This window comes from Vidua chalybeata, chromosome 3 (genome assembly GCF_026979565.1).
Source record: "Vidua chalybeata isolate OUT-0048 chromosome 3, bVidCha1 merged haplotype, whole genome shotgun sequence".
Taxonomy (NCBI): domain Eukaryota; kingdom Metazoa; phylum Chordata; class Aves; order Passeriformes; family Viduidae; genus Vidua; species Vidua chalybeata.
The window spans coordinates 30678327-30703163 of record NC_071532.1 but is presented as its reverse complement, the minus strand read 5'-3'; the positions used below and the strand labels follow the sequence as shown (position 1 = coordinate 30703163).

Below are 24837 nucleotides of genomic sequence, written 5' to 3'. Positions count from 1 at the left end.
CATAACTGCAAGGCAAAAGCGAGGCTTGCAGATGCATAACATCACCTCTCCAGCAGTGCCCACCATTGAGAAACCTTTCAGGTTAGCAAGGTCCCAAAATAGAAAAGAAGGCTGTATGTTTTTACATGGTCCTAACAGCTTATTGACGTCTTAATGACATATTGAACAAAGGTTTAATATTCATTTCCAGCAGCTTAAGGAAACGAATGACTTTTACAATAGCAGAAAAAATTTTCTTTAAAATAATTTCTTTATATGGCTTTTTTACTGGCTTTGACCATAACTTTATTACAATTGTCGGTAGCAGCTTAGGACATTACTGTGCCTGATCTGCTTATCTTATTATGCTGGGTTTCCTTTAAATAATATGCAGGCAAATAAATATATTGTACTTAACAGCTTTCCTTTGTATGACTTTTCCTTTCTTATTATTTTCACATTTTTATTTGTGAACCTAAGTGGAATATGCACAAGTTCAAATATGCATTATGTAAAACATTCTCTAAAATTGGCTAAGCACAGAAGGGAGCGGTCTCTATTTCTCTTTCAAGAGAAGGTTGCCTTAGCATTCACATCATGTTACTTTATAAGCTTCATCTTTCATGACTCCCACACCTGGGAATGCAACAATTTTTCCATAGGTCTGAGATAGGAATGTGATATAGCACTACAATGCTGCCTCTTGATTTAGCTTACTGACAAAGACTTGATTTAGACAAGCTTTTTGTAGGATCCCAGTGGCAATTCTCTCCTCCCATAGCCCATAGGCCTGGAATTTTTGTACCAAATAAGAACTGCCATGAATGGACCTGGCTTCATTTTAAGCCTATTGCATAGGACAAACAACCTGCCTCAGAAACTTGCAGTTAAAATAGATACAAATTTATACAATTTTGTAAGCCTTCTTGAGATTTTACAAACCTTTTGTGCTTTTTGTGAAAGCAAGGTAAACAGCCCCCAGCCTGGTGCTCCAGCCAGGGACTGGCTCTGCATGGGGGCTGAGCTGCCTGCATGTCCTGGTCCTCCCCCACCCTGCTGAGTGTTCCAATATTAAGGCTACCACTAGTTTCCTCCGGGATTTTCTTCTTTCATTCTCACTCTCTCTACTTCAGTTTAAACCACCATTTTCTTACATTTTCCTTGAAAATTTCAGCTGAAAAATTCTTAACTGGCTCTGCATATTCAGGGTGGGAACAATGGGGTGAAATCTGTCCTACTGCTAATGATATTTACTGTTTCAGCCTCCACTACAAAGCCCATGTGTTAAGTCATTGCTAAATATGTAATGTGATAAAACTTGTCCTCACTGACACCTTGGTGACCTCACTGAAGACAAGAGAGGTCCCCAGGCTTAGCCAAGGATTGACTCAAACTGTGGTATGCTATTCAGCGAGGTTCAGTGCTCTTATTTTTGTATCTCAAGTAACATCAAAACAAGATTGTGTATTATAACAATAAGTTAGGTGGAGCGCAAACTAAAAGTGCCTACTATGTATATCCATAATCCTTTTAAAGAAAACAATACGTAGTCATTATTTGATAAAACCACTTGATGAAAGACAGTGAAAGGACAGTGTGAAGCTAGAAAAGCTTGTTAGATCAAGTTTTGAAAACTCAGTTCCGAAAAAATGTTACCAGAACCTTAGAAAGCAAATTTATCAGTGGACACCCCAATGAAGTTTGGATCTGCTCAGAAGTTTTTCTTTGGAAACCAAAAGCAATGTTGTTTTTCTTTTTTTTTTCCTCTATGACCTTAGTAGGTAGGATGACAAAATCATTACCATTTGAACAACAATGGAATACAAATCATGCAAGTAGAAAGAAAAGAACACTTGCATTTCAGGTATACAGTGTCTGTGTCTAACCAAAAATACTGAAATTCTTTCTTCTCCTTCCAACTTTTGACTGAAGTTTTCTTATATAGAGTAGGAAAATATGTACCAAACAAATGCATGCATATCTAGGTAGCACTTTGCATTTCTGGAAGCAGTTCTCATTGAGCTATCTCAGCAATGAATCCTCGTAACTTAATAATCAACAACAAGGATCTTTCATCTTATACAGGTATCACAAAAAACACAATTAAAATATATATTGTAATCAATTTCAATTCCATCAATTTTCAAAATTTACCTTAAACATGAATGTAAGTAGAGCTCTGAAACATTTTGCTTTGGTTTTAATTTTCTATCTTGTATTTTGCAGGATTCTGACTAGATTTGTGCCACTAGTCACAGGAGGTTAATTGAGGTACCATGGCTTGCCCCAGGCTCCCTCCATGGCCATCTCCACAGATATCTTCAAGCAGGTGACACACAGAACATGTGGGCTACACAGCTCCCTAAAGCAGTCTGTCCTACTGCACTGACTGTAAATGTACTCCAGGAGAAGCAGGATCCTGACTTGGAAGCTTCAGTTGTGTTCCTACAGTTAGGTGAGATAAATCTGAGCCTTTGTGTACATTCAGTATAAGCTGCTTCCTGGCTTCCTTTATTCCAGATTGATATTTCATTCAAATTAATTGTAAAACTTCCATTTTTGTAGTTGAAAGTTAAAGGCAGGTTTATTAAAAAGACCTGCATTTATTTGTCTTAGTCATGGTGGAATTGCCACACACACAGTTTTCTAGGCTTTTAAGTTATGCCCTCTAATAATTCTTATTTTTTCTTTCTTTTTTTGTGACTTAGATCACATGGAGCATTCCTGTTCAAAAACTCCCTACATGCATATCCATCAAAAAGCCAGACATCTAATTGCTCTGCTTTGACACACCAAGTAAAGGGCTCCAAAGCATTATTATTCTACATTGTTTCAGGCACACAGAGAGAGTATTTTGAAAAAAAAAAAACAACCAAAAAACTCCAACAAACCAGAAGAAAAGCTGCTACTGTAATCAGGCATGATTGCAGGCATTTCCTGTATTTTGCTATCAAACCCGTTGTTTTTTCCATTACATACTAAGTGAACTTTAGTAAGGTCAAGACACCAGAGAAAAACAGGATCAGAATATCTTTAATCAACTAAAGTTGAGTATTTTAGTCGCTCTCTTTCAGTTGTTTAGCCCTGGATCTAATCTGACATCTCCAAATCTCTTCTTAAATCACAGATACATAAACCAGGTCAATTTGAATTTATGATTTAGCCAGTTGTTTTAAATGGCATTTAACTTGTAAGCCTTACACTTCCCTTGCCTAAAGGTCAATCAAACTCATGCTGTGTAACAAGAGCAATATTATTTTAATATGATATAAGTCCAACAGGGGAGATGGTTTTTCATTCCAAATCACAATACTGAGCAAACAAACTTCCCTTGCTGGAAGCCTATCATTTCCACCACAGTGACTATTAAGATCAAGTGTAAGTTCTGAAATTACTATTAAATGATAATCAAAGCTGTGATAGCATAGGTGAATTTGATCCAATCTTATATATTGTCATCCTGCTGTCACACTAAATGCAGATTATTTTAAGGTGTATATAACCCCCTATCCTGTGCTCTGACCCTATTATTTTTGGAGACAAAAAGTCTTTATCTTCCATGAATGTCAGATGACATTTTCCTTGTTAATGTAGTACAAATGTCAACACCTGCCTCGGAAATGACCAGTACCAAACATATTGTTGACTGATTGAAGAAGGGAAAACCAGGCTGTGCTAAACCCAGCAATTCTACAGAGAAAGCTTCTGATGCTTCCAGCCATATGGAACTAGTAAGGAGACTTCAATATGAGTGGTAGGTTGCAATAAGAGCCTAGATCTTTCTCCCAGATAAAAGGTGACCTATCAAAGATGATTAAAGGCTGATGATCTGTTGCATCAGGAGTGCCAGGAAACTGTTAAAAGGCTGTGCAGCATTAGAAGTGCTGAGATGGAGCTGATTATTTTGGTGGACACTACAGATAATGAGGCACCTTGGACCCTGGTATTGACCAAAAGCAGGACTCTGCTTCATTCCCCACCCTCCAGCATTCCCAGCAAAAACACATATGAAGCTTTAACAGCTGTAGACACCCATGAGAAGCAAGGAGAAACTGTACCAGAGCATGCAGTGAAAAGCAATGATGAAGACTTCATAGTGGGGGACTCTTTGTTAAGGGGCACTGAGGCACCCATCTGCCACCCTGATAGCCACTGGAGGTGTGCTGCATTCCAGGAGCTAAGGTCCGGGATGTTGCTGAGAGGGTGCCACAAATTGTCACAAACACACAATGCTCTCCCACTGCTGCTCTTATGCCATGCAGGCATAAATGACATGGCAGGCTGGAACCTGGACCACAATCAGGGAAGACTACAGAACGCTGAGAGGGCAAGCAAAAAGTACTGGTGTACAAGTTATCTTTCCTTCTGTTTTACCACTTGGAGAAAAAGATGATGCTAAAAATAGATGCATAGTGCAAATCAACTTCTCTCTTTGTGGCTGGTGCAGTCATGAGGGTTTTGGCTTTTACGACAATTGGACATTCTTCAATGACTTAAGAGTGTCAGGGAGAAATGGGATCCACCTGTCTAGGAGAGGCAAGGGAATCTCTTGTAAGAGGCTGGCCACTGTGGTGAGGTGGGCACTGTGGTGAGTAAGGACAAACATTCCTTAGCTGCCTTCCAAGAGGAGAAACAAAAGACCAACCGACCATCTCAAGTGTATGTATACCAATGCATGCAGCCTGGGGAACAAACACAAGGAACTGGAGCTCTGTGCCCAGTCAGAAAGCAGGAATAACTGAAACATGGAGAGACAACTCACATGACTGGAGGGCCATGATGGATGGCAACAGGCAAATATAAAAGTATAAACATAAAGACAGGCAGGGAAGAAAAGGAGGAGGTGTCATGCTCTGTGTTAAGGGGAAGCTTGAATGTATAGAAGTCAGCTATGGTGATTGTGGAATCCCTATTGAATTCCTGTGGGTTAAGATCAAAATGGTTGTCTCCAATGGGGATCATAGAGTAGGCACCTGCTACTGACCTCCCAATCAAGAAAATAAGGCCAAAAAAGCAATATTTGTGTTATTCAAAGAAAGCTTTAGGTCAACAGAACCTGACTCTCATGGATCACTTCAACTACCCATACATTTGTGGAAAAACAATTCAGCAGCTCTTGTATCATCCATCAAGTTCCTGGAATGCACAGAGAACATCTTCCTCATACAAACATTAGATATGCCAACCAGGAATGAGGCTCTGCTGGGCTTGCTACTCGCAAACCAAGTAAACCTGCTTTGTATATCTTTACTGGTGATAGCCTTGGCTGCAGTGATCACCATATTGTTGGACTTTGGGATCTGCCTGAGCACACTGAAGCTTAGTACTAAGACAAAGATCTCAGATTTTAGAAGAGCAAAATTCAGCTTGCACAGAGGTCAATTAGGAAGGATTTCTTGGGGAGCTTCTACGAACAATAAAGGAACTAAGCTAGGGTGTTTCAAGCATGCTCTCCTGGAAATACAAAACCAGTTCATCCCCTTTAAAAGTACAGAAAGTTGGCAGAGTAAGAGATTTCCCTTGGCTTAACTGTTAGCTTCTGAGTCTGCTCAAAAACCAAAAGAGAAGTGTACCAGAGATGGAAAAGCAGATTAATATCCTTTAAGAAATACAAGGGTATTGCCAGGGTGTCCAGAGATGGAGTTTAAAAAACAAAAAATTCAGACTGAGCTGAAACCAGACAGAGATGTCAAAAAACAGAAGAAAGGGATCTTCAGGTACCTAAAGAACAAGCAGAAATAGAAGCTAAAAATTGTCCTACTGTTAAAAAGGAGAGGTTAGTTATCAATAACACTGAAAATGCAGCACCTCCCAAAACTATCCTTACCTCTGTCTTCACCAGCACTGTTGCGTGCCTGGTCTTGGGATCAAGAATCCATGTTGATGAAAAAACCCACGCACTGTCAGTGAAGGAATATATTACAGGAGCTTGACTCCTACAAATCACTTGGCCCTGACAATATCCACCAGAGGGTGTCAAGGAAGCTGGCTTACATCACTGCAAGGCTGCTCTTCATAATCTTTGAGAAGTCATGGAGATCTCAGAAGACTGGAAGAAGTCTAATGTCAATCCTATCTACCAGAAGGGCTAAAAGGAGGATCCAGAAAATAACAGGCTCATCAGTCTTAATATTCAAGGTCCTGGGAAAGTTATGGAACAAATCGTCCTGGGGCTATCACAAGTCAGATGAAGCACATGATTACGAAAAGCCATAACAGATTAGCCAAAGGAAAATTGTATGTGACAAACCTGATGGCATTCAATGACAAAGTAATCTGCTCAGTTGAAGTGGGGCGAGTGGGGAACATCATCAACCTGCATTTCACCAAGGCTTTGAATATAGTTTCCCACAGCTTCCTCCTAGAGAATTGATGTACAGCCTGGATGAGTCCATGTGGCTCATTGGGAACTGGCTGGCAGGATATACCCAGAGTGGTGGTAAGTAGTTCCTTTTAGAACTGGTAGCCTGTCACAAGTGGTCCCCCAGGGATCAATCCTGATCTCAAGGCTGTTTAATATTTTTGCAAGTGATCTGTATGATGGGATAAAGTGTACCCTGATGAAGATTGATGTTAATACCAAACCGAGTGGTGAAGAGGACATATTGGAAAGACAGCCACCCTGCAGAAAGACCAGGATAGGTTGGAAGAGTGAGCTGACATTACAAAAATCGACAGAGAAGTGTCAGGTCTTGCACCCAGGGAAACATATCCAGAAGTGGACCATAAACCGGTATCTACTCAGCAAGGGAGCAGCTCTGTGGAAAGAGATCTGGTGGTCCTGGTGGACAACAAGCTCAGTGTGAGTGAACAATGTGCTGCTGCAGCAAAGCAAGCAAATAGGACACTGGGCTGCATCAACAAGGGCACCACCAAAAGGATGACCAAAGGACTGAGAATCCTGCCATATGATGAAAGGCTGAACTGTACAGCCTTCAGAAGAAAAGGTTCAAGGTAGACCTTATCACCATGTTCCAGTATTTAAAAGGAACAAAGAAATTAGATACCTACTTTTTAGAAGAAATCATATGGAAAAAAGACCATACATTATTCCTGGAGAGATTACAATTAGACACAAGAGGAAAATTTTTCACAATGGGAAAAATCTGGCATTGAAGTTATCTCCCTGGTGAAGTGCAGGATCCCTCAACATTTGAGACTCTTAAGATACATCTGGAGAAGGTGCTGAGTCATCTTGACTAGACAGTGGTTTTACCAAGAAAGTTTGGATCGGATGATCTCTGGGTCTCCTTGCCACCTGATATGCTATCATGCTATGATTCCCAGCAGCTACGGAGAAAACTTGTGCTTTGGCCTAGTTCTGTTATCTAAATGAGAAGTCCAGGTTGCAGGAACACTGTGATAAGACTAAGAGCAACGTTATAATCCACCTGCTAAACACAGATGCAAGCAATGAAGGCTATTCAGTGTTAATACAGATTATTTTCTTAATTCCAATAAGGTTGTTTATTAAAAGAAAACTATTGAAAAGAAATCGCCATTTCTCAGGGAAAGAACCAGACTGTCAGCATACTCCAGGATGAGAACACACAGCAAAGATGAAGCTTGTAAAATATTACAATCTACTGGTAAAAGTTAGCACTAATCGTTTATGTCCTTAATAATGCCTGTTTTGTGCTTCTATCTGGAATAGACAGAACTACTATTAGATTCAGGGGAAATGTGAAAACACAGCAATGCAGGGAACCTATGCTATAACTTGGTCTTCTTTTTCTTTAGTTCCTTTGAAAAAACACTATTCTGCAAAATTTAAGGAAGATGTTTAAAATAAAAGAAAAGAAAATATTTTAGTCTGGCAACCACAACACAGGACATACAATAAAATGGCCAAACTCAGGTGACTGGGAGCATATCCTGAGGAAGCCATTGATGCACCAGCATAAGCCAACATTTCAGTGCCTTTTCTATACTAGAAAAGTGCCGTCTGCACCTTTATAAAGCCCAGAAAGCATAAAGGAGTAGGCTTGCTGAAGGTTTTTACATAAAATATTTCTTTTTATAAAAGAAAGCAATTGAAAAGAATCTTCTTCCCTATGCTCCCAAGGGTGTCCTTAGCGGAGAACAAACACAGATCCCAGCAGTAAGTAGACTCCTGTTAAGCTCCATATCATGTTTCCATGGAGAAAAATGCTTTCTTATTCAGAACAGAAAAACTCTGCAGTGAACTTTTGTACAGACACTGATTTTTTCCAACCTCACTTTGGTCTTTTTATAGAAAGCATTTCCACAGAGTGGTGCCTGTAATATTACACAGAAAGGACTAAATAAATTATATAGCATAAATGAAATGATGTAACACAGTGAGAATGTTGCTTCCAACAAAACGTTTACTTATATGGAATCATTAGAAAAAAGATTTTAGTAATTTTTGCTTCTATTCTGATTTCAGTAGCATAGTTCACATGCCTAAACATGTTTTTAACTTATCACGTGGTCTGAGCTTGGGAAGGGTATGTAGGCTCTTCATTTAAAACCTTTTCTAACTCTGCTGTGTTTATCGGGGATCAAAACAGCAGCAGTCAGCAGCAGTTTAACAGATTTCTGCAGAAATTCTTGTAAAAATTGTGAGTTAAATTTATTTTGTCCTTTAATTTTATAAAAGCATTTAGAGAGATTTGTTTGTTCCAAAATTCTGTAGAGTTAACAATATTCTATTATGTTTGATGGAAGATCACTGCAGTGGAGGGATTCTGGCAAAATTCAGAAGAATTTTATTTGTCCGTAAAGCATGAAGAAGATGCCTGAAAAAATGGGCGTTCCTTGCCCTTATATGTTGATCTACACATGCAATAAACTTGGAATGCTGCTTCATAGAATAGGTCATAGAATAGGTCATAGAATCGGATGGCTCAAAATCCAATTCTTGCTTTGACATATGATTAAAAAGGGCCATGTATGTTAATGCAGAGAACTATATTTTATAAGATACTCTTTTAAAATTACAATTGTGTAGAAAAATCAAATTACTTTTGCTCCTAAACTCTGCCAGGAAGCTGCACAAACATTTCTAGACAATCTTTTCATGTGCAGGAAGTTTCAGCTCCAGCATTGTTTCCAATGTAGCTGCTGCAGCCTTCCCCCATCTCCTCCAGAAAACGTACTTGGGAAAGCTACTTTGACTTATAATGTCACCACTTAAAATCTACTTATACAAGGCACCTCACAATTTTTAATTAATATGAATGCAATGGAAAGATGACTCATGAGTTATTCACGTGAAATAAAACATGGCATGATTTAGGAAATTTACAGTGTACTCACTTTTGCCAACATCAAGACTAGGAGACCACTACTGCAATTTACCTTCAGCTGTGAAGACAGAGACACTACCAAGAGAAGCCAACAGTCCAGCCCAAATGCAAGAGAGAGGCACTTCTGAATAAAGATTTGAGAGGCTAAAATGTAATTTCAATCTCTAAGATTTGGTACTTACTGGGTAGTTACTGCATGTAAATACTAACTTCAGTAGGATTATAATATTAACTACTGGTCAGTGTAGGCTGTTCTTGAACAATTTTGTGAACATGAAAAAATTATTTTGGGCCTGAGGAATTATCTTTGTAACTTCTGCATGCCCAGCCTCTTCCGAGATCTGCTAACCAGACTTTATGTTCTGACAAGAGCAGAAATTATCCCATAAAGCTCCCAGATAGTTATGTGGGCAAAGACTAGCAAGGAACCTAATTATACAGCTTACACATAAAATTTAATTAAATTATAATGCACAATAAAGTCTCTTTGCATCCTTCTGACAGCCTTAAACTGAGCACACTGAGTACAATTTAATTCCATTGTAAAATTGCTTTTTTCTTCTGGTGTCGGAAAGAGGTTTTACCATAAAGAAAATAAGAAACTTTTAAAGACACAGTCACTTATGCACCAGATGGTGGCTTCTCTACTCCCATGTCATGTCATATTTACAACATATTTTTATTATGTATTATCACATTTTGAATTCCAAATAAAAATGCATGCACAAACAAATCTCCGAGAAAGATTATCAAAATGCTTTTCAAACAGAATGGGAGAGAAGTTGCAGAAGCTGTACTATATCTCTAACATGATACATTAAACTCACCATTGCCCAACCCTAAAACAAATAAGGGTATTAGTTGATAGTCCCTGTAGCCAATTTATAATATTGTGTTAAGACTTGATAATGTAGCAAAAAAAGATTAAGGGGCATTGTGATTCTCAACTCAGACTTATTAAATGTTGACACAAAATACTCCACTAACAATGATACCACTCCACCCTTTCATCCTTTACTGCCCACTTCCCCAGACACGAATTCCTTCCACTGTCTTCCTACCCCCATAATTCTGTTGCTGTAATTAGGCAAACATAACTATGTTTGACTGCTTTTTAAAATGATTCTATTACGTAAGGTGTGTAAAAAACAAACCCTATTATTATATGTGCTATGGGCACACTTTTTGATTTTAGTGAGATCTGTCTTGCATTTGGTTTATATCATTTTGCCCTAACTAAGAGCACACATATCTGAGCCAGGGGGGGAGGAAAGTCTTTAGTGGTAATGAGTTATACCAGATTTGCCATCAAATTTTGTCTGGCTTCATAAGTTATAGCTCGCTAATACCAGTTCATGCTTTGTTGTTATTACTACGCAGAGAATTTCCAGGATGCTGTTTTAAAATTTCTTCAAACCCTCTTGCTCATGGACAAAACAGCTACTCAATCTGCAGATGTTTTAGAAATTATGGTGAAATCCTCTTCCTCTTGGGACATCCACAGAAACCCCAAACTATTGCCCTACTTTGTGTGCAAGCACACCACTAGCTCTGATCTGGAGCTGACAAAATATTCCCTTTTTCTCTTGTGAGAGTTTTCAAAAGGTGAAAAGAGAACCTGCCTAAATGCCAAGGTTGTCGGAAGGTTTCTTTCCCCTCTGCTTAGGGGATTTCTCACTCAGTGTCTGTGGAAATTAACTCACAGGGTTTTAGCAGAGGCAGTTTCAACAAGCTTGCAGCAGAGTGCCTTTAGCCTTATCCAAGGCATATATGCTGCTGAGTTGCTGTCTGCTTTCTTCACACACAAGCTGAGGATCCTTTTATGCTAGTAGATATTTAAAGACTTTCATATAAATGAGAATCAGAGCCTCTTGATAATACTTATGGCCTCTCTGGACCCATTACAGATTATCAGAAAATGAACTGGAAGGCATTTGGTATTCCTTTTATAACCTCAGTATACAGTACCATAAATACTTGCTGTCCTCTCACTGGTAATTAAGTCTATGCAGATACACACTCAGGCAGTTTCTTAAGTGCCAATTATTTTTGTTCTACAAGTACTCTGTTGGAGCTCTTTCAGATTTATTGATGTTTCAAAGCTTTTAAATATCCATTACACACTTAACTGACCATAGCAATTCCATCTGACTCATTATTTGAGTTAGAATATATTTAGGCATTTTTAAAAAATGGGTCTTAGTAGACCACAGGATCTCCCTTGGAAACTCTATAATAAATCAAGTAAATACCTAGTGAAGTGCTATAATGGTTATTTGTGACCATTTAATTTTATACTTTATATTCGATGTTTTGAACATATAAAGTTCCTCTCTTCACGTTATTAGTGACCAAGCTTTCTTCAGTTAATTTTTTGGCTACTGCCTCTGTATTACTCAGTTTCATACCAAAGTGTACCCATAGTGGCTGCTATGCTGGCAATCTGCTGTTGCCCTCCCACCCTCCCCTTCCCTTGAAGGGACAATCACACACTTTAATACTAGAATACTTTGTGAAGAATACTTTTATGACTACATACATGAAATCTAATGAAAAAAGAAATGCACACAACTGCATGTACTGTTTGCATTTGGCAATGACATTTTCTGTATCTTCCATACATCAGGAGAAGGAAATGGAAGCTTGGAGGAAAAAAGCATAGATATGTCAGTACCACCATTAGTTCTGGCCTCTCACATTTATTTGTGCTCTCTTTCTGCTCCTTTGTGAGACTGACTACTGAAAACAAATTCTTTAAGCAGGAAGCAAGAAGTGATGACCCATGGGGTATGTATATTGTGAGAAGCGCTGCTTGGGCTTCTCATAAGCCTCGCTTCTTAAAAGCTGGATGTTATTGTAAAATGTTTTTTTAATCTAAAATATTATACCCCCATCATAAGTGGTCTTGGGGGATTAAAATTCAACTTGGTGAGGGGAGTAAATTGTTGGTCCCTGGAGCCATCCATTGTTGGGTATATGACCGTGCAGAGATCACACAATCTCCCATCTTGGTAGAAGCTGCCCTTGGCAACACTGCTATTCCTGCTCCACATCTGCCTCCTCCACATGTACTCAGTGTTGCTGAGAGGATGAAGACTCCTACTTATGATTATTTCTTCTACTGTCGGCTGCTCTGGGGAGCTGCTTGTTCAGGCTCTGTGACACAGTGGCAGCCAAGGAGAGGGGCATGCATTACTGCACATTCTCTTGGCACAAGAAGGGATTAATTATCACTCTGGCCTTATTACCCCTCCCCTTTCTGCTCATTTTTAGCACTGTCAGGGCCACCAGAGCCATTTTGTTCCACTTTCTGATTCCCTTGGTTAGACTGCACCTTGTCTGTCCAAGGTCTTTCTGATGTAATCCTACCACTATTTATTCTGGTAGCAATAGAGACTTTGGTGTACTCCCCAAAATTCTAGGGCTCTTACTGGTTTTATTTTCTCTGTTTTAGTTTTTAGGCCTATTTATTTATCCTCCTAGTGAACAATATTATTTCTGTTTTCTTCCATTGGAGTACAAGCCGTCAGCTAAATAGGCATTTAAAAATTTTTCAAAGGATTCAGTGATAACTCAGTTATGTCAGCTTTTGGATTGGCTAAATTTTCATTTTCCACTGCCTTTTGCAGTGTTAAGCAAAAGAACCTAAGGTCTTTAATAACTGCCTTCTCAAATGTGATTATTTGCTCTTTTAAAATAAACATGTTTTCTATCTAAGAAGGTCCCAGATCATTCAAGAAGCTGCAGATATCATGTATATGAACAGTCTCACAATCAAAATCAGCCTTTGAGTAGTGATCTGCATGCAGGAATGTTTGCTGGAGCAGTGTCTAAGTGATAAGCTCTTATATAACAAAGAGGTGGATAAAAGAGGGGGTGGGAAGATGGGCAAAGAGAATAAATGTAAACCTTGAGCCCAAAGTAGCAAGGTTCTGGCCAAAAAATAGAAGTTGTATGCAGGTGTCTTTACTGAAGGGCACAATTCAAATTTTCTTTTAAGGGTTGCTCAGCATTTTTGTCATCACTATTAAAAACCCCCCAACTAAATAAAGTTCTTTATTTGTTTTCATCTCACATTATGCATTACTTCCCAACTTCACAGTCCAGAAAGCGGATTGTAACCTGGGCTGCACCCAAGGCATTGTGGGCAGCAGGACAAAGGAGGGGATTTTGTCCCTTTACTCCCCTCTGGTGAGATTCCACCTGCAGCACTGCATCCAGCTCTTGAGTCCCCAGCACAAGGAGGACATGGACCTGTTGGAAAGAGCCCAGAGAGGACCCAGAGGAGGCCACCAAGATGATTAGAGGCATGGAGCACCTCTCCTGTGAGGAAAGGCTGAGAGAATTGGGATTGTGTAGCCTGGAAAAGAGAAGGCTTCAGAATGACATGACTGTGGCTTTCCAGTACCTGAAGGGAGCCTACAAGAAAGATGGAGGGAGACTATTTACAAGACAAGAGCATGTAGTGACAGGACAAGGGGGAATAGATTCAAACTGCCAGTATTTTGAGATATTAAGAAGAAATGCTTTACCATGAGTCACTGGAATGGGTTGCCCAGGGAAGCTGTGGGTCACTGGAATGGGTTGCCCAGTGAAGCTGTGGATGCCTCATCCCTGGAAGTGTTTATGGCTAGGTTGGATGGGGCTCTGAGCAACCTGGTCTAGTGGGAGGTGTCCCTGCCTATGGGAGGGGGTTGAAACTAGATGATCTTTAAGCTTCCTTCCAACCCAAGTGATTCTACAGTTCCATTATTCAGTGATTCTTTGTTAAGTGAAGCATCTCAAGAGCACAACAAAATCTTTGTTAGAAGCCTACCACCTCAGAACCATGTTTGCTGTGCACTTCTCTCCATTATTATAAAACTTTAGTAGATGCATTCAATAGCATGCAAAAAGGCAAAGCCTCATCCTTAATGTGACACAGTTTCAACACCTTTGCAACAGGGTTATAGAAATATTTTTCATTGTTTGAAGACAAACATGACTGAAGGGCATAGTAAAATTCAATCCTAAATTTTATCTGTTAGCAGCAGAATTACATGTAGGAAGCAACTTTAGAATTTTAATTCAAACAGAAAGCATTCTCTTTCTTCTGTTAGAAAATTTTTTGCAGAGTATGATTTTGTTTGGAGCTAGTGCACAGGGTTCTGCAGAAACAGCTCTGTGTCTCAGCCATTTGGGAAAACAAATGGGTTTGTTTTGTATCAGTACAGTTCAGTTTCACATGTGCTGCCACTCTACTGGATTTTTATTTTGTGTATGTTTCTCTGAGTTAAAATCTTCTTATCAAATGCTGAGAGATAACACACACGTCTTCCTGTTATAAAATAAAGACACAAACATCAATCATCTAAAATCAGTGACATTCACCCAGAAATAAATACAAATATGTTCTGTAACATTTCACTGCTATTATCTGTTGAGAGGTACAGTTGCCCTTTCTATTGAGGGTTCTGGAACATGGCTGCCCTCAGAGGAATGTAAACTTGGCATTAACCCTGGCAGATTCCCACTCCCTGCTCACTCTCATTTAACATTAACTCACTCCTATACTGTTATCAGAAGGTAAAGGTCATAGCTTTATTTACACAATACAGCACTATACAAATGGTCATTAAACAAGAAAATCTTGCACCAAATAAACATGAAGCAAAAAAACAATGCTGACCTCTCTACCAAGAACTCCCCCTAGAAGTACCTTGTCATTCCCCAAATAAGGTCAATGGTGCTGGTCTAGCCTTCTAAATATTAACTGCCCAGCACTGCCCCCACCACATACCCAACTCCCACGCAATAGCCAACTAAGGACTTTTTTATGTTCCAAACCCAGGAGAAATTTAGAAAGCATTCTACTGTTGGCAAGACCATGTGGCTCATATCCTATTCCCACAGCCTTTACTCATCCTTCCACAGCTGGAAACCTTGTCAAAGGCTCTCCTATACGACAGAGCCTTTAGCACAATGCATAAGCTGGGCAGATGGCAGGGTGGACTGTCTCGGTCCAAATGCCAGAAGCCTGGGAACCAACTCTCCTTCCTGCTTCTCATCTCCCTCGGCTCCGCTCCTCTCCACCCCGGCCCACTGCCTTTTCCTGCGGGGAAGACATCCTGCTTATTTATGCATTTCATGACCGTTGCTCTGCCTAGATCCAGCAAGAAAAAGTGCAAAGAGGGCAGGAGGCCACTGACTAAAATCCCGTTGGAGCTCATGTTCAGTTTTAGAAACTAGACCAGGCAGAGTAGAGAGAGTGTGGATGCAGTCCAGGGCTCAAACCTGGCCAGGAGCACTGGTCAGGTGGCGTGGCTTGGGCAGCAGTTTCTGGAGACACTGGGACTCCAGACAAACCTGCACAATTCACTCCTTGCTTCCTATTTTTACTGAAGGTGATGGAAATAGTTTTTTGCTCACTTGGGCCAGAAGCAAACTCTAACATCTCTGTAGCAGACTGCTGCAACAGACAGCTTATGGGGAGAGGACCTTGTGTTCCGTATATTCCTATGCTTAGGTGTGAATATGCCAGGTGATGGTACAAGATCTTGCCCTCTTTCATGGACCATAGCTAAAGCACTAATTTAACATTTAACTATTCAGAGCCGCAATAAGATGATCTTAACATACTTAAATCAAAATGCTCCATGTCTGGTTTTGCGTAAAAAAATGGGGGGAGGGGAATTTTATTTGGCTGCTGCCACTCAGAAATAACACAGTAAGATAAATTGGGAGAATGATGACTTTTAACATGTTAACCACTGACCATGCAACATTTTCATCAGTGTAAATATAACTCCTCATTACTCTGCCAAGGTTGCACTGAATCACACAACCACCAATGAAGTCACGCTTTCTAAATAAATATTCTTATTTCACATAAAAACACACTAATGAAAGTGCTTTTAATTTTAGGTAGTTCTTCTTTCTGAAACACTGGTGTGTGCTGCCCTGATAAATAGGAATTCTGGGAAAACTGATTATCCAGGGAAAAATTCAGTTAGTGTTCAAACAAGTTCTTAGGGTAGTTGTGTATGGAAAAAAGCCCAGAGGTACTCAAGGATTGGCATCAGCATATTTACATCCACATTTACCTCAATTCAGTGTTAATAAATCCTTCATCATGACCAACATATTAATTACAGAGTGCAGAGAGCCTCAGAAAGCTCCAGCAAGTTACAGGCTAGGTTATTACTTCATATTGCTGAGGAACACAATAACCCATCGTTATGAATAAGGACTCCATCGTGACCAGGTGCTACATGATTTGAAGGCAACACCTCACAGATCTTATACTTGAAAGCAAAAAATTTGCTCCTACATTAGTTAACCCAAAGCAGGTGACACTAATTTCCCAGTTAAGATATTTTTCATCCTTTCAGGTGAACTGAAATTGTATACATTCAGTTTTTTTCTTTTGTGTTCTAGAGAGAGCACTTGAATGATTCTGGAGGCTAAAAGAGACCAAACAATACACAACTACTGAAACAATGCTTACAGCTCACACAGTTATTTCCTAAATCATGTATGAAATGGGGACACTGTCATTTATATTCCTGAAGAGGGACCCTGTTCTAGTGCTGGCCTTTCTGCCTGTGGGGACAACAGTTCTTTGTAGGTATTTCAGGACAGAGCAGGTCACTTGTGTCACCTCACTTGAACTCCTACACTGAGAGCAGCCAGCCAGCCAGGTACTCCTGACCTCAGGCCAACATCTCCAAGTGAAACAAGAACATGCCACATTTACATATATCTGCAGAAAGAGCACAGGAATGTTTAAATTCAGTACAAGAGGGGAGTACAGAACTGACAGTTACTTACACACAGTTTGTTACATTTTCCCTACATGAGTATATATAGTAATATATTTTATATAGACATAATATATATTAATATTTCATATAGACATAATATATATTAATATATTATGAAAACTGACTTAAAATACACCAGACTCCAGGGGCAGGTGACACTGAACATAGTCCACAACCTTTCATCACCAAGTTCAAACTCCAGCCCAGCTCACAAAAAAAATCAAAATGAAATTCCTAATCCTTAATTCCTGAAGCTTGGATACATTTTTTCAAAGTGGTGCAATTGCAGTTGCATAACACAAACAAGGACAAGTGCCAGAAAATGGGATTGAAACTTCTCTAGTGTCTGATTAACTCTACTTGTATTATCAGGCCCCAGTCTGACATGTGCCTGAATAGCTGAATGCCAGATGAGAGGGAAGGTGGCAGGGATAATGTAAATATTTTTATTAGGCTGTTGAAGTGTTTTTGACACAACAGTAACATCAGACCTTTAAAAATGCCACGCTAAAAATTATCCTTTAGTTTATCTATCGTACAACATGCATTCAGTATTGGAATACCTTTATATATAACAGTTGTGAGGTTCATCTTTATTTCCAAATTAAACTTAATAAGCATAAGGAGGATAAACATCAGGAAGATATACATAATTCCAGTGAGCACACTGGTAATTGGACAAGTCTGGGAACAACTGTTGAGCTAGCTGCAAAGATGTGAACTCAGAGAATAATTTCTATTGCTAAACAGGGAGCGGGCTTTTTCTTTGAACTTCAGGGGAAATGAGAAAAAAACAGTTATTATAAAAGATGATCATTTAGTATCATCATAGCACTTTCTAAAAACCTAACCAACAAGCCAAAGCATGAGCTAAAGCTAGTTATTTACTTCCAAAAATATAACTTTGTTTAGCTCCAAACAAATACTTCCACATACAAGACTGAAAAAAGATCAGAAGGTATAGCAGCTATTTTGAAACCTACATTTCCATCTTACTTTATTTATATATTCCCCACTTTCCTTGAAGTAGTGCCCACACAAGCAACATTTCCCACTTTGGAGAATAACCATTAATTTCACACCACAATGTTTTTTCTAGAAATATAATTACACAGAAGACAAGTATTCTTTATTAAAATATCTGAAGGCATGTTAGGTAGTTATGACTGGTAGTTATTCAGGAGCAAAGGTTGTTTTATTTTCTATTTTTTCTTTCCCTTTTCTTTCCTTGCTTGCCAGCTAATAAGAGCTTTGGAGATGTAAATAGTGACTTGATCCCAATGCATTTTTAACATTGTAGTAAATAATGCAGTCAGGTATAGAATAATTAGGCTGAAACTGTTCTGTGCAAGACAACTATTCTTATGCATGCTTGACATCGACAAATGTATTCTCCCAAGGTCTGGCACATTGTGAATGAATTCTGACATTTTCCTACGATTAATTATTTTAAAATAATTTCTCTATTCTACCTGTATTTTACAGTGTAACTGGGATGTACATTTTACAAATATTTGAGCTCCTAGTATCTCACAGTTTGGAAAATGAGTTATTCTTACAGACTTAGTTACGTCAAGATCCAAAAGCCAGTGCCAAAACAAAATACAACTGAATCTGTTCCTAATTTCTTCCTGTTGCTTTCAATTGTTTATGCTTTCATCCTACAACTCATGAGAATGTCTTCTGATCATACACTCAGCATAACATGCCATTTACAAGTTCAGTGTCATACACTAGCATGCATATCAGACATGCATAGTGTCTGAATCAAAAGTTGTGAGTACACTGTGAAGTTTAAATTACAAAACACTGTCTCAAAATGACATTTCTCCTGTCATGGAAGTGTTCTGCTGATGCAGTCATAGAAAGAACACAGGCGCATGAAGCGATTCAATGCATCCAGCTAGGAGCCAACACTCAGCAGAAACTACATGCAGGACAAGGGAAAAGAGGTAGGAGAGAAAGAGAAGAGAGACAGGAGGATGTGAATTAAGGGATGGGAGCAGTGAAAGATGGGGGGGGGGTGAATGAATGCACATTCATATAAAGCAGGGAGATGTAATTTTATACCAATTCTTCCTTGCTGGTTCACAGAAATCATTAAAATGACAGCTAATTACAAGGTGTCTACCTCCAGTCTCCAGGAGGAGCAAATTAGCTCAAGTATTTAATGGAGACAAATCCTCAAAATCCTTCACTTTTCAAAGTGCCAAGCGTGTCTGTTTCCCTTTTGACAGATACTTATAAATTCTGAAGTTGCCACATTCTATTATGTGAATGTACAAATACCTAGCTTTGGAAATAGATGCAGGCAATGAATAGGAAATATGATATGGGCAGGGAAGGTAAAAAATGTGTTGGATCTTCAGCACTTGAAAATAAGCCCATGTGAAGTGTCAGGCCCAAAAGTACAACCCAGTATGCAAACATCATACCAGTGTTAATAAAAGATGGAGATTAAGAGCTGCAGCTAGCAAAGAGTTTTATAAAGAAAGCTAGATTTTTGATGAAAAGACAACTTTCAAAGAGATTTACTTTTCCTCAGAAGCTGTGATGTTCTGCTGTTTGCTATGTCTCTGGAAAGGAGACACCTTTCAGAAATTTGCCTTGAATCCCTTTGTATGTGGCAAAGCCAATTGCTTCTAATGGAACTTACCACTCAACTCTGGTTACTAAAAATTTAGTATTTCCTTCTCGATATCTACTACTCTCAAGACCTGCCTTTATATGAATCCAGGGATATGACAAATTCCATAACCTTATCTTGATGATTTGGCTCACAAAATCTGAGACTGCCTGTCTCTGAGATGACTAACTCAAATCAAAACTGATAACCTGAAAGAGGGTAAGAGTATCAAGGGAAAAAATGGAGCTCAGTTGGATCTGAAGAACTCAGAGTTTTTACTAGACAGGACAGATTTATATTACAAAACCTGTTAAGCATGTTGCTTGTGAAAGCCTGAATTTATCTCAATTATAACAGGCTGCTAAAAACAAATAAAAACAGAGAGGAAGTGTGAAATGACAAGATAAAGGATTTAATAAACACATTAACATCAGGGTGAAAATTTTCAAAGCGAATCATTACTTTTAAGAATAATGCCTATCCCTAAATGCATTCTTTATCCCAGCACAACAATACTCACTTTCTGTGAGTGTGTGTGCATGGTTGTTGAAGATTAGAAACTGGGGCCAGTGGGGGCGGTTCAAATAGATGCAGGGCACTTGAAAGCAAATCAGAATTGTCTCCAAAGAGCCACTTCCTGCTGGTGACTAAGCCTTCACCCAAACAGTCAAGAGGAAGGGGCATAAGCAAAGCATTGCAAACGACCATCCCGATTGTATCGGAGTGGAGACAACGAAGACAAACAAACTCAGGAAGTGGCAGGGGGTTAGAAACCGAGAGGAAACCTATGGCACAGGGAGGAAAGTGAAGAGATTGCGCCAATCTGCAGAAAGGTCACCTCTGGGTCTCACTGTGCCAAGCTTTTTCAAGCCCACTTTATTTGGACTAGAACACAAAACTGGCACACACAGCTGGCGACTGCTGCAGAGGCTATTCAAATGTTAACAATCTCAATGATAAACAGCCAAAAAAAAGTTCTGTGTAAGCAAATTGGAACAAACAACTAATCTAAAACTGGTTGCTAAGAGATGGAGGATTTCAGTCAAAACCATCCCAAAGCCCCAAGAACAACTTATTTTTGATGAAAAAAAGTACCTGTAGATGACGCCATGTTGGTGAAGAAACATGAGTGCTGATGTGACCTCTGCAGCATAAAAACGGGATCGAGGTTCATCAAATTTGCGTGAGCGTTGGATTTGAAACATTAGGTCTCCTCCATTTACATATTCCATGACGAAAAAGAGGCGGTCCTGAAATTAATTAAACAGTGCTGTTTAGTTAATTTCTTTTAGTGACATAAAGGACTCTTGAAGCCACACTTTAAATGACTGGAGCATTTACATAATGAAATAAAAGAAACTAATGCTACGATTCTGAAAAAGGAGAAAGCTGACAACCAAAAGCCACCAAACCTAAAGAAAATGAGATGAATCTTAAAGTGAGAAATGAGAAAAAGGCAATCAAAATATCATGTTAAACAACACACACACATAAACATCCACACATCAACAAATACATATGGAATTATAATCAAGTTCAAATAGTAACAGAGATACTTAAGTAATATTATTTCTTTTTTAATTTAGCCATGAAAAACATAGTTTTAGAAAATTTAGCCATAATAACCCATTAAAAGTTATGTCAATTTTGTCAACTATTGACAGTTGCTGGGCAAATTTCAGTCTTCTTTCTGCACTTCTCTCTTACCAGTTACTTTGTCTGCAAAGCATCTTCCCCAAATAATGAAAAAAATATTTAGAACTGCTAAGCTACAGAAAACAGTGCTGCCAATCTCAAACACTTATATGTGTTTTTTTTCAATTGCCTCAAACCCTCATAATGAAATAGGATTGCGTTATTAACATATGTTTCAGGTTATTCTTCTAATGCTTATCACTTCCCTGTTCTAGTTTTCAAACCTATTTCCATGATGGAGGACTACAAATGAATGTTCCTTGAGAACAGCAACTGAGATTCTCAGGCAGTCACACCGTTAAACCAAAAGTTCAGCACATGTTGAAACAGTCAGAACTGAAAATATCAGCAAACTAAACGTGTGCTTGGCATCTTGAACCATTTATTATCTAAACTGGCAATGCAGGTAGGCATAAGGAAAGAAATGACACACATCTATTTGATATAATTTAGATCAAATTTTTTAAGTGTTTCTTACAAATTTTCATATTTTTCCCCAGTCGGTACTAATACCCATAAATCTTCGTCTTCTTGCCTGTCCATCCTTGGTGAATGCCTACTCCACATTCTTTATTTCCTTACTGTTAATTATCTACAGCTATATGCACATGAGTTTAGTTAGAGGTGGAGGCAATCCTTGTGTGACTTGACACAAGACATTTCTTTCCCTGCTCACATGATTCACAGGTGTGTGAGCATGGGACTTCACCCCTCTGCAGCTCTGATGTCACACTGCAGTTTGGCTATAGTTCCTAGTGTCTCGTGTGCTGGGTTGAAGTAAAGGAGACAAGATGTGACATTGCTTTGGACAAGGAAAAACAACAGAAGATCGAAGTTAATTAACCTCCCCAAAGTAAATCCAAGCCTGCAGATTACATAGTTTATATATATGAATCCAGAAATTCATAAATGTTTGTCATTTGTCTTTTATCATCTACTCTACAACTCAGACTCAGAGCACAGCACTTAAAAATACCCTTGAACTTCAGCATGTGCATTAATGCTGCTCATTAAGTGCCTAAATGTTATACTTATCAAGGATGCTTCCTGGAGGAGGCTAGAAATGTTTGCCTGACTTTTTGCTGATTACAGAAAGAGGACGTAGAAAAAAACCTTGTGCCTTTCCTCCTGTATCTTGGGAACACAGAAACTGCAGGGCTGGATGAAATTTGGAAAGCCAGGTGAACTGGCATACTTGCTAAAACATTGTTAATGACATTGGTACATTTTCCAACATTCTTCTTATCATTCCCTAGGAACGAAAACATCCTGAAGAATAGCATCAAAGCTTCTGGCTGCATCATACACTCAAAAGAGCATGGATTCAGAGTCAGGCCTTTGCTCTTTCTGTAATGCTCAGTACTGCTGATATGATCAAAATCATAGTGCAGACCTTCTGACATCAGTGTAGGGTTTAACTATCACCCTCTTGCTTCTTTAAGCAAAAATATGGTCCTTGTGCTGTCTGCCTGATTTATCTTTGGAACCAGTAAGAATTACAGCCTTACTTTTAAAAGAAAATCTGGTAGTTCTCAGACAGTGTTAGGAATTTAGAAGCCAGAGCTTAAGGATAACACCAATACAGTCAGGTTTGTGATGAAGTCAGTCAAAAGCACAGCTCTACTGCTACTGGAACGTAAGATACAACATCCCTACGAAAAAGATGTGGACATTGTCCTTTGTTAGGCTTCTCACTGCTGCACCACAAAATAAGTATCTCTGAAGAGCATTTTCAAGTGTCCCTTTGCAGGTCTTTCCCTAAGAGTATCTCACACGGATACAGTTCAGTGTTTCAAGCACAAAACCCATTGGACTGCAGGCTGAGGAGAGCACGACTAACACTTAGCTAAAGTAACTTCTCCTAACACTTGTTGAAATTGAACTTTCTTACACTGCTATTTTAACCTTTCTAAAGTCAACAGTCTGGACTTGAGTGGGATCAACAAGGAAAACAAAACTGCAATTCCCATTCTCCTGAGCAGCCATACTTATTCCCAACATTGCTATCATTTTGCTGCATCTACAACAGGTAGAAAATAAACAATGCTGATGTGAAGTGACGGTGCTGTGCATTTTACAGCTGTGACTCCCAAATGGTGAACTTGTCACTGAGCTGGAAGCTGCTGCTCCCAACAGTGATAACACCAGAAAAAGACTGATTTACACAATTGTATAGATTAAGGCCACTTCCTAACATGTCAGAATAGACTGTTTTTTCTCATATTACATACTCTGTGTTTGATCCAAATGCTTTTTGTGACATTCACTAAATGCCTAATTGTTGATTATTAATGTCAGAAATTGTGTTTAGTTAAAGCTTCAAGTTCTTTTATTGTAGTCCAGTCTCTTTTAGATCCCTAACAGTTTTGCTAACTGAAAATTTAACCTGGACTCTTTAGCAGAGTATCTCGTCACCAGACAGTCTGAAAAAAGGTTTAGCAGTATTCTCTGAGCTGGATATTGATACCTATCAATCATCTCTCTCTCTCCATCTTCCTTTTTGTGCACATCCCATTCTTAATTTGAAAGGGTATTTCTTACAGATTCTGCAGCTTACTTGACAATCTCATCAAAAGTATCCCTACTAAAAGAAGAATTAACAGCTCAGTAATTTAATTCGTTCTGCTACTGATTTTTTTTCTGCTACATATCTATATTTCAAGTCATTTTCACAGCTCTCCTCAGTAAACATTTCAGTTTTCTACTGACAATTCACAGAAAAAGAAAAACCAGTTTGAAAGTTCTGTTCTGTTTACAGTGTGCCTGAGAAAGTCCACTAGCATGGAGTAACCAGTAAGATGCACAACACACACAAGCACAGCAGACCAGAATTTCAACATTAGAAGGTATAGTCTTTTTTTGATGAAATATATTCAGTCCCTATGGAAACGACTTTCTTAAAAGCACTCTCTGGTCTTTCTTTTTAGTCAGGACAATGATGTAATCAGCTGAGACTCACATTTACTCGAAAAGAAGATGCAAGAGAAGAGAGAATATTTTATGAATAGGAGCTGAGATTGGCAAGTCCATTTTTTTTTTATTTCCACAACCTCAACAAAAAAAGACACACTATTTTGATTTTTGCACTCAAACTTTTTTCCATATCTTTCTTCAAAGGTTAATGTTCAAATTACATGTTCCCAACCCTCTGACTCCTTCCTTTCTGTCATAATGCAAGCACACACACAGAGTGACCCAATGAGACCTCTGAGTTCAATGCAGAGAGGATGAAATCCTCCCACTAGTAGTGAAATAACTGTATTATTCCTGATCATATGTATCTTGATACATGTACCACCAGGAGTTATTCAAACATTGAAGTATGAGAATATAAAATTAACACCCTTAAAAATTATACATTGAGGGACAACGCAGTGTTTACTCAGTTAAAAATGTGATACAAGGTATGACTTTATTATCAAGTGTGTTTCAAGAGAAAATGGAATGGGTTTGGTTGGACTGC

General features: G+C 38.8%; 1 protein-coding gene across 1 annotated transcript in view; it reads right to left on the bottom strand.

Annotated features, from left to right (window-relative positions):
* Positions 1–24837, bottom strand: part of PRKCE (protein kinase C epsilon) — a 286848-nt gene that overhangs the window by 35121 nt on the left and 226890 nt on the right. The window contains exon 11 of the mRNA XM_053938670.1: positions 20775–20929. Coding sequence (XP_053794645.1) covers positions 20775–20929 — 155 coding nt within the window. The remainder of the gene's footprint in view (positions 1–20774; positions 20930–24837) is intronic.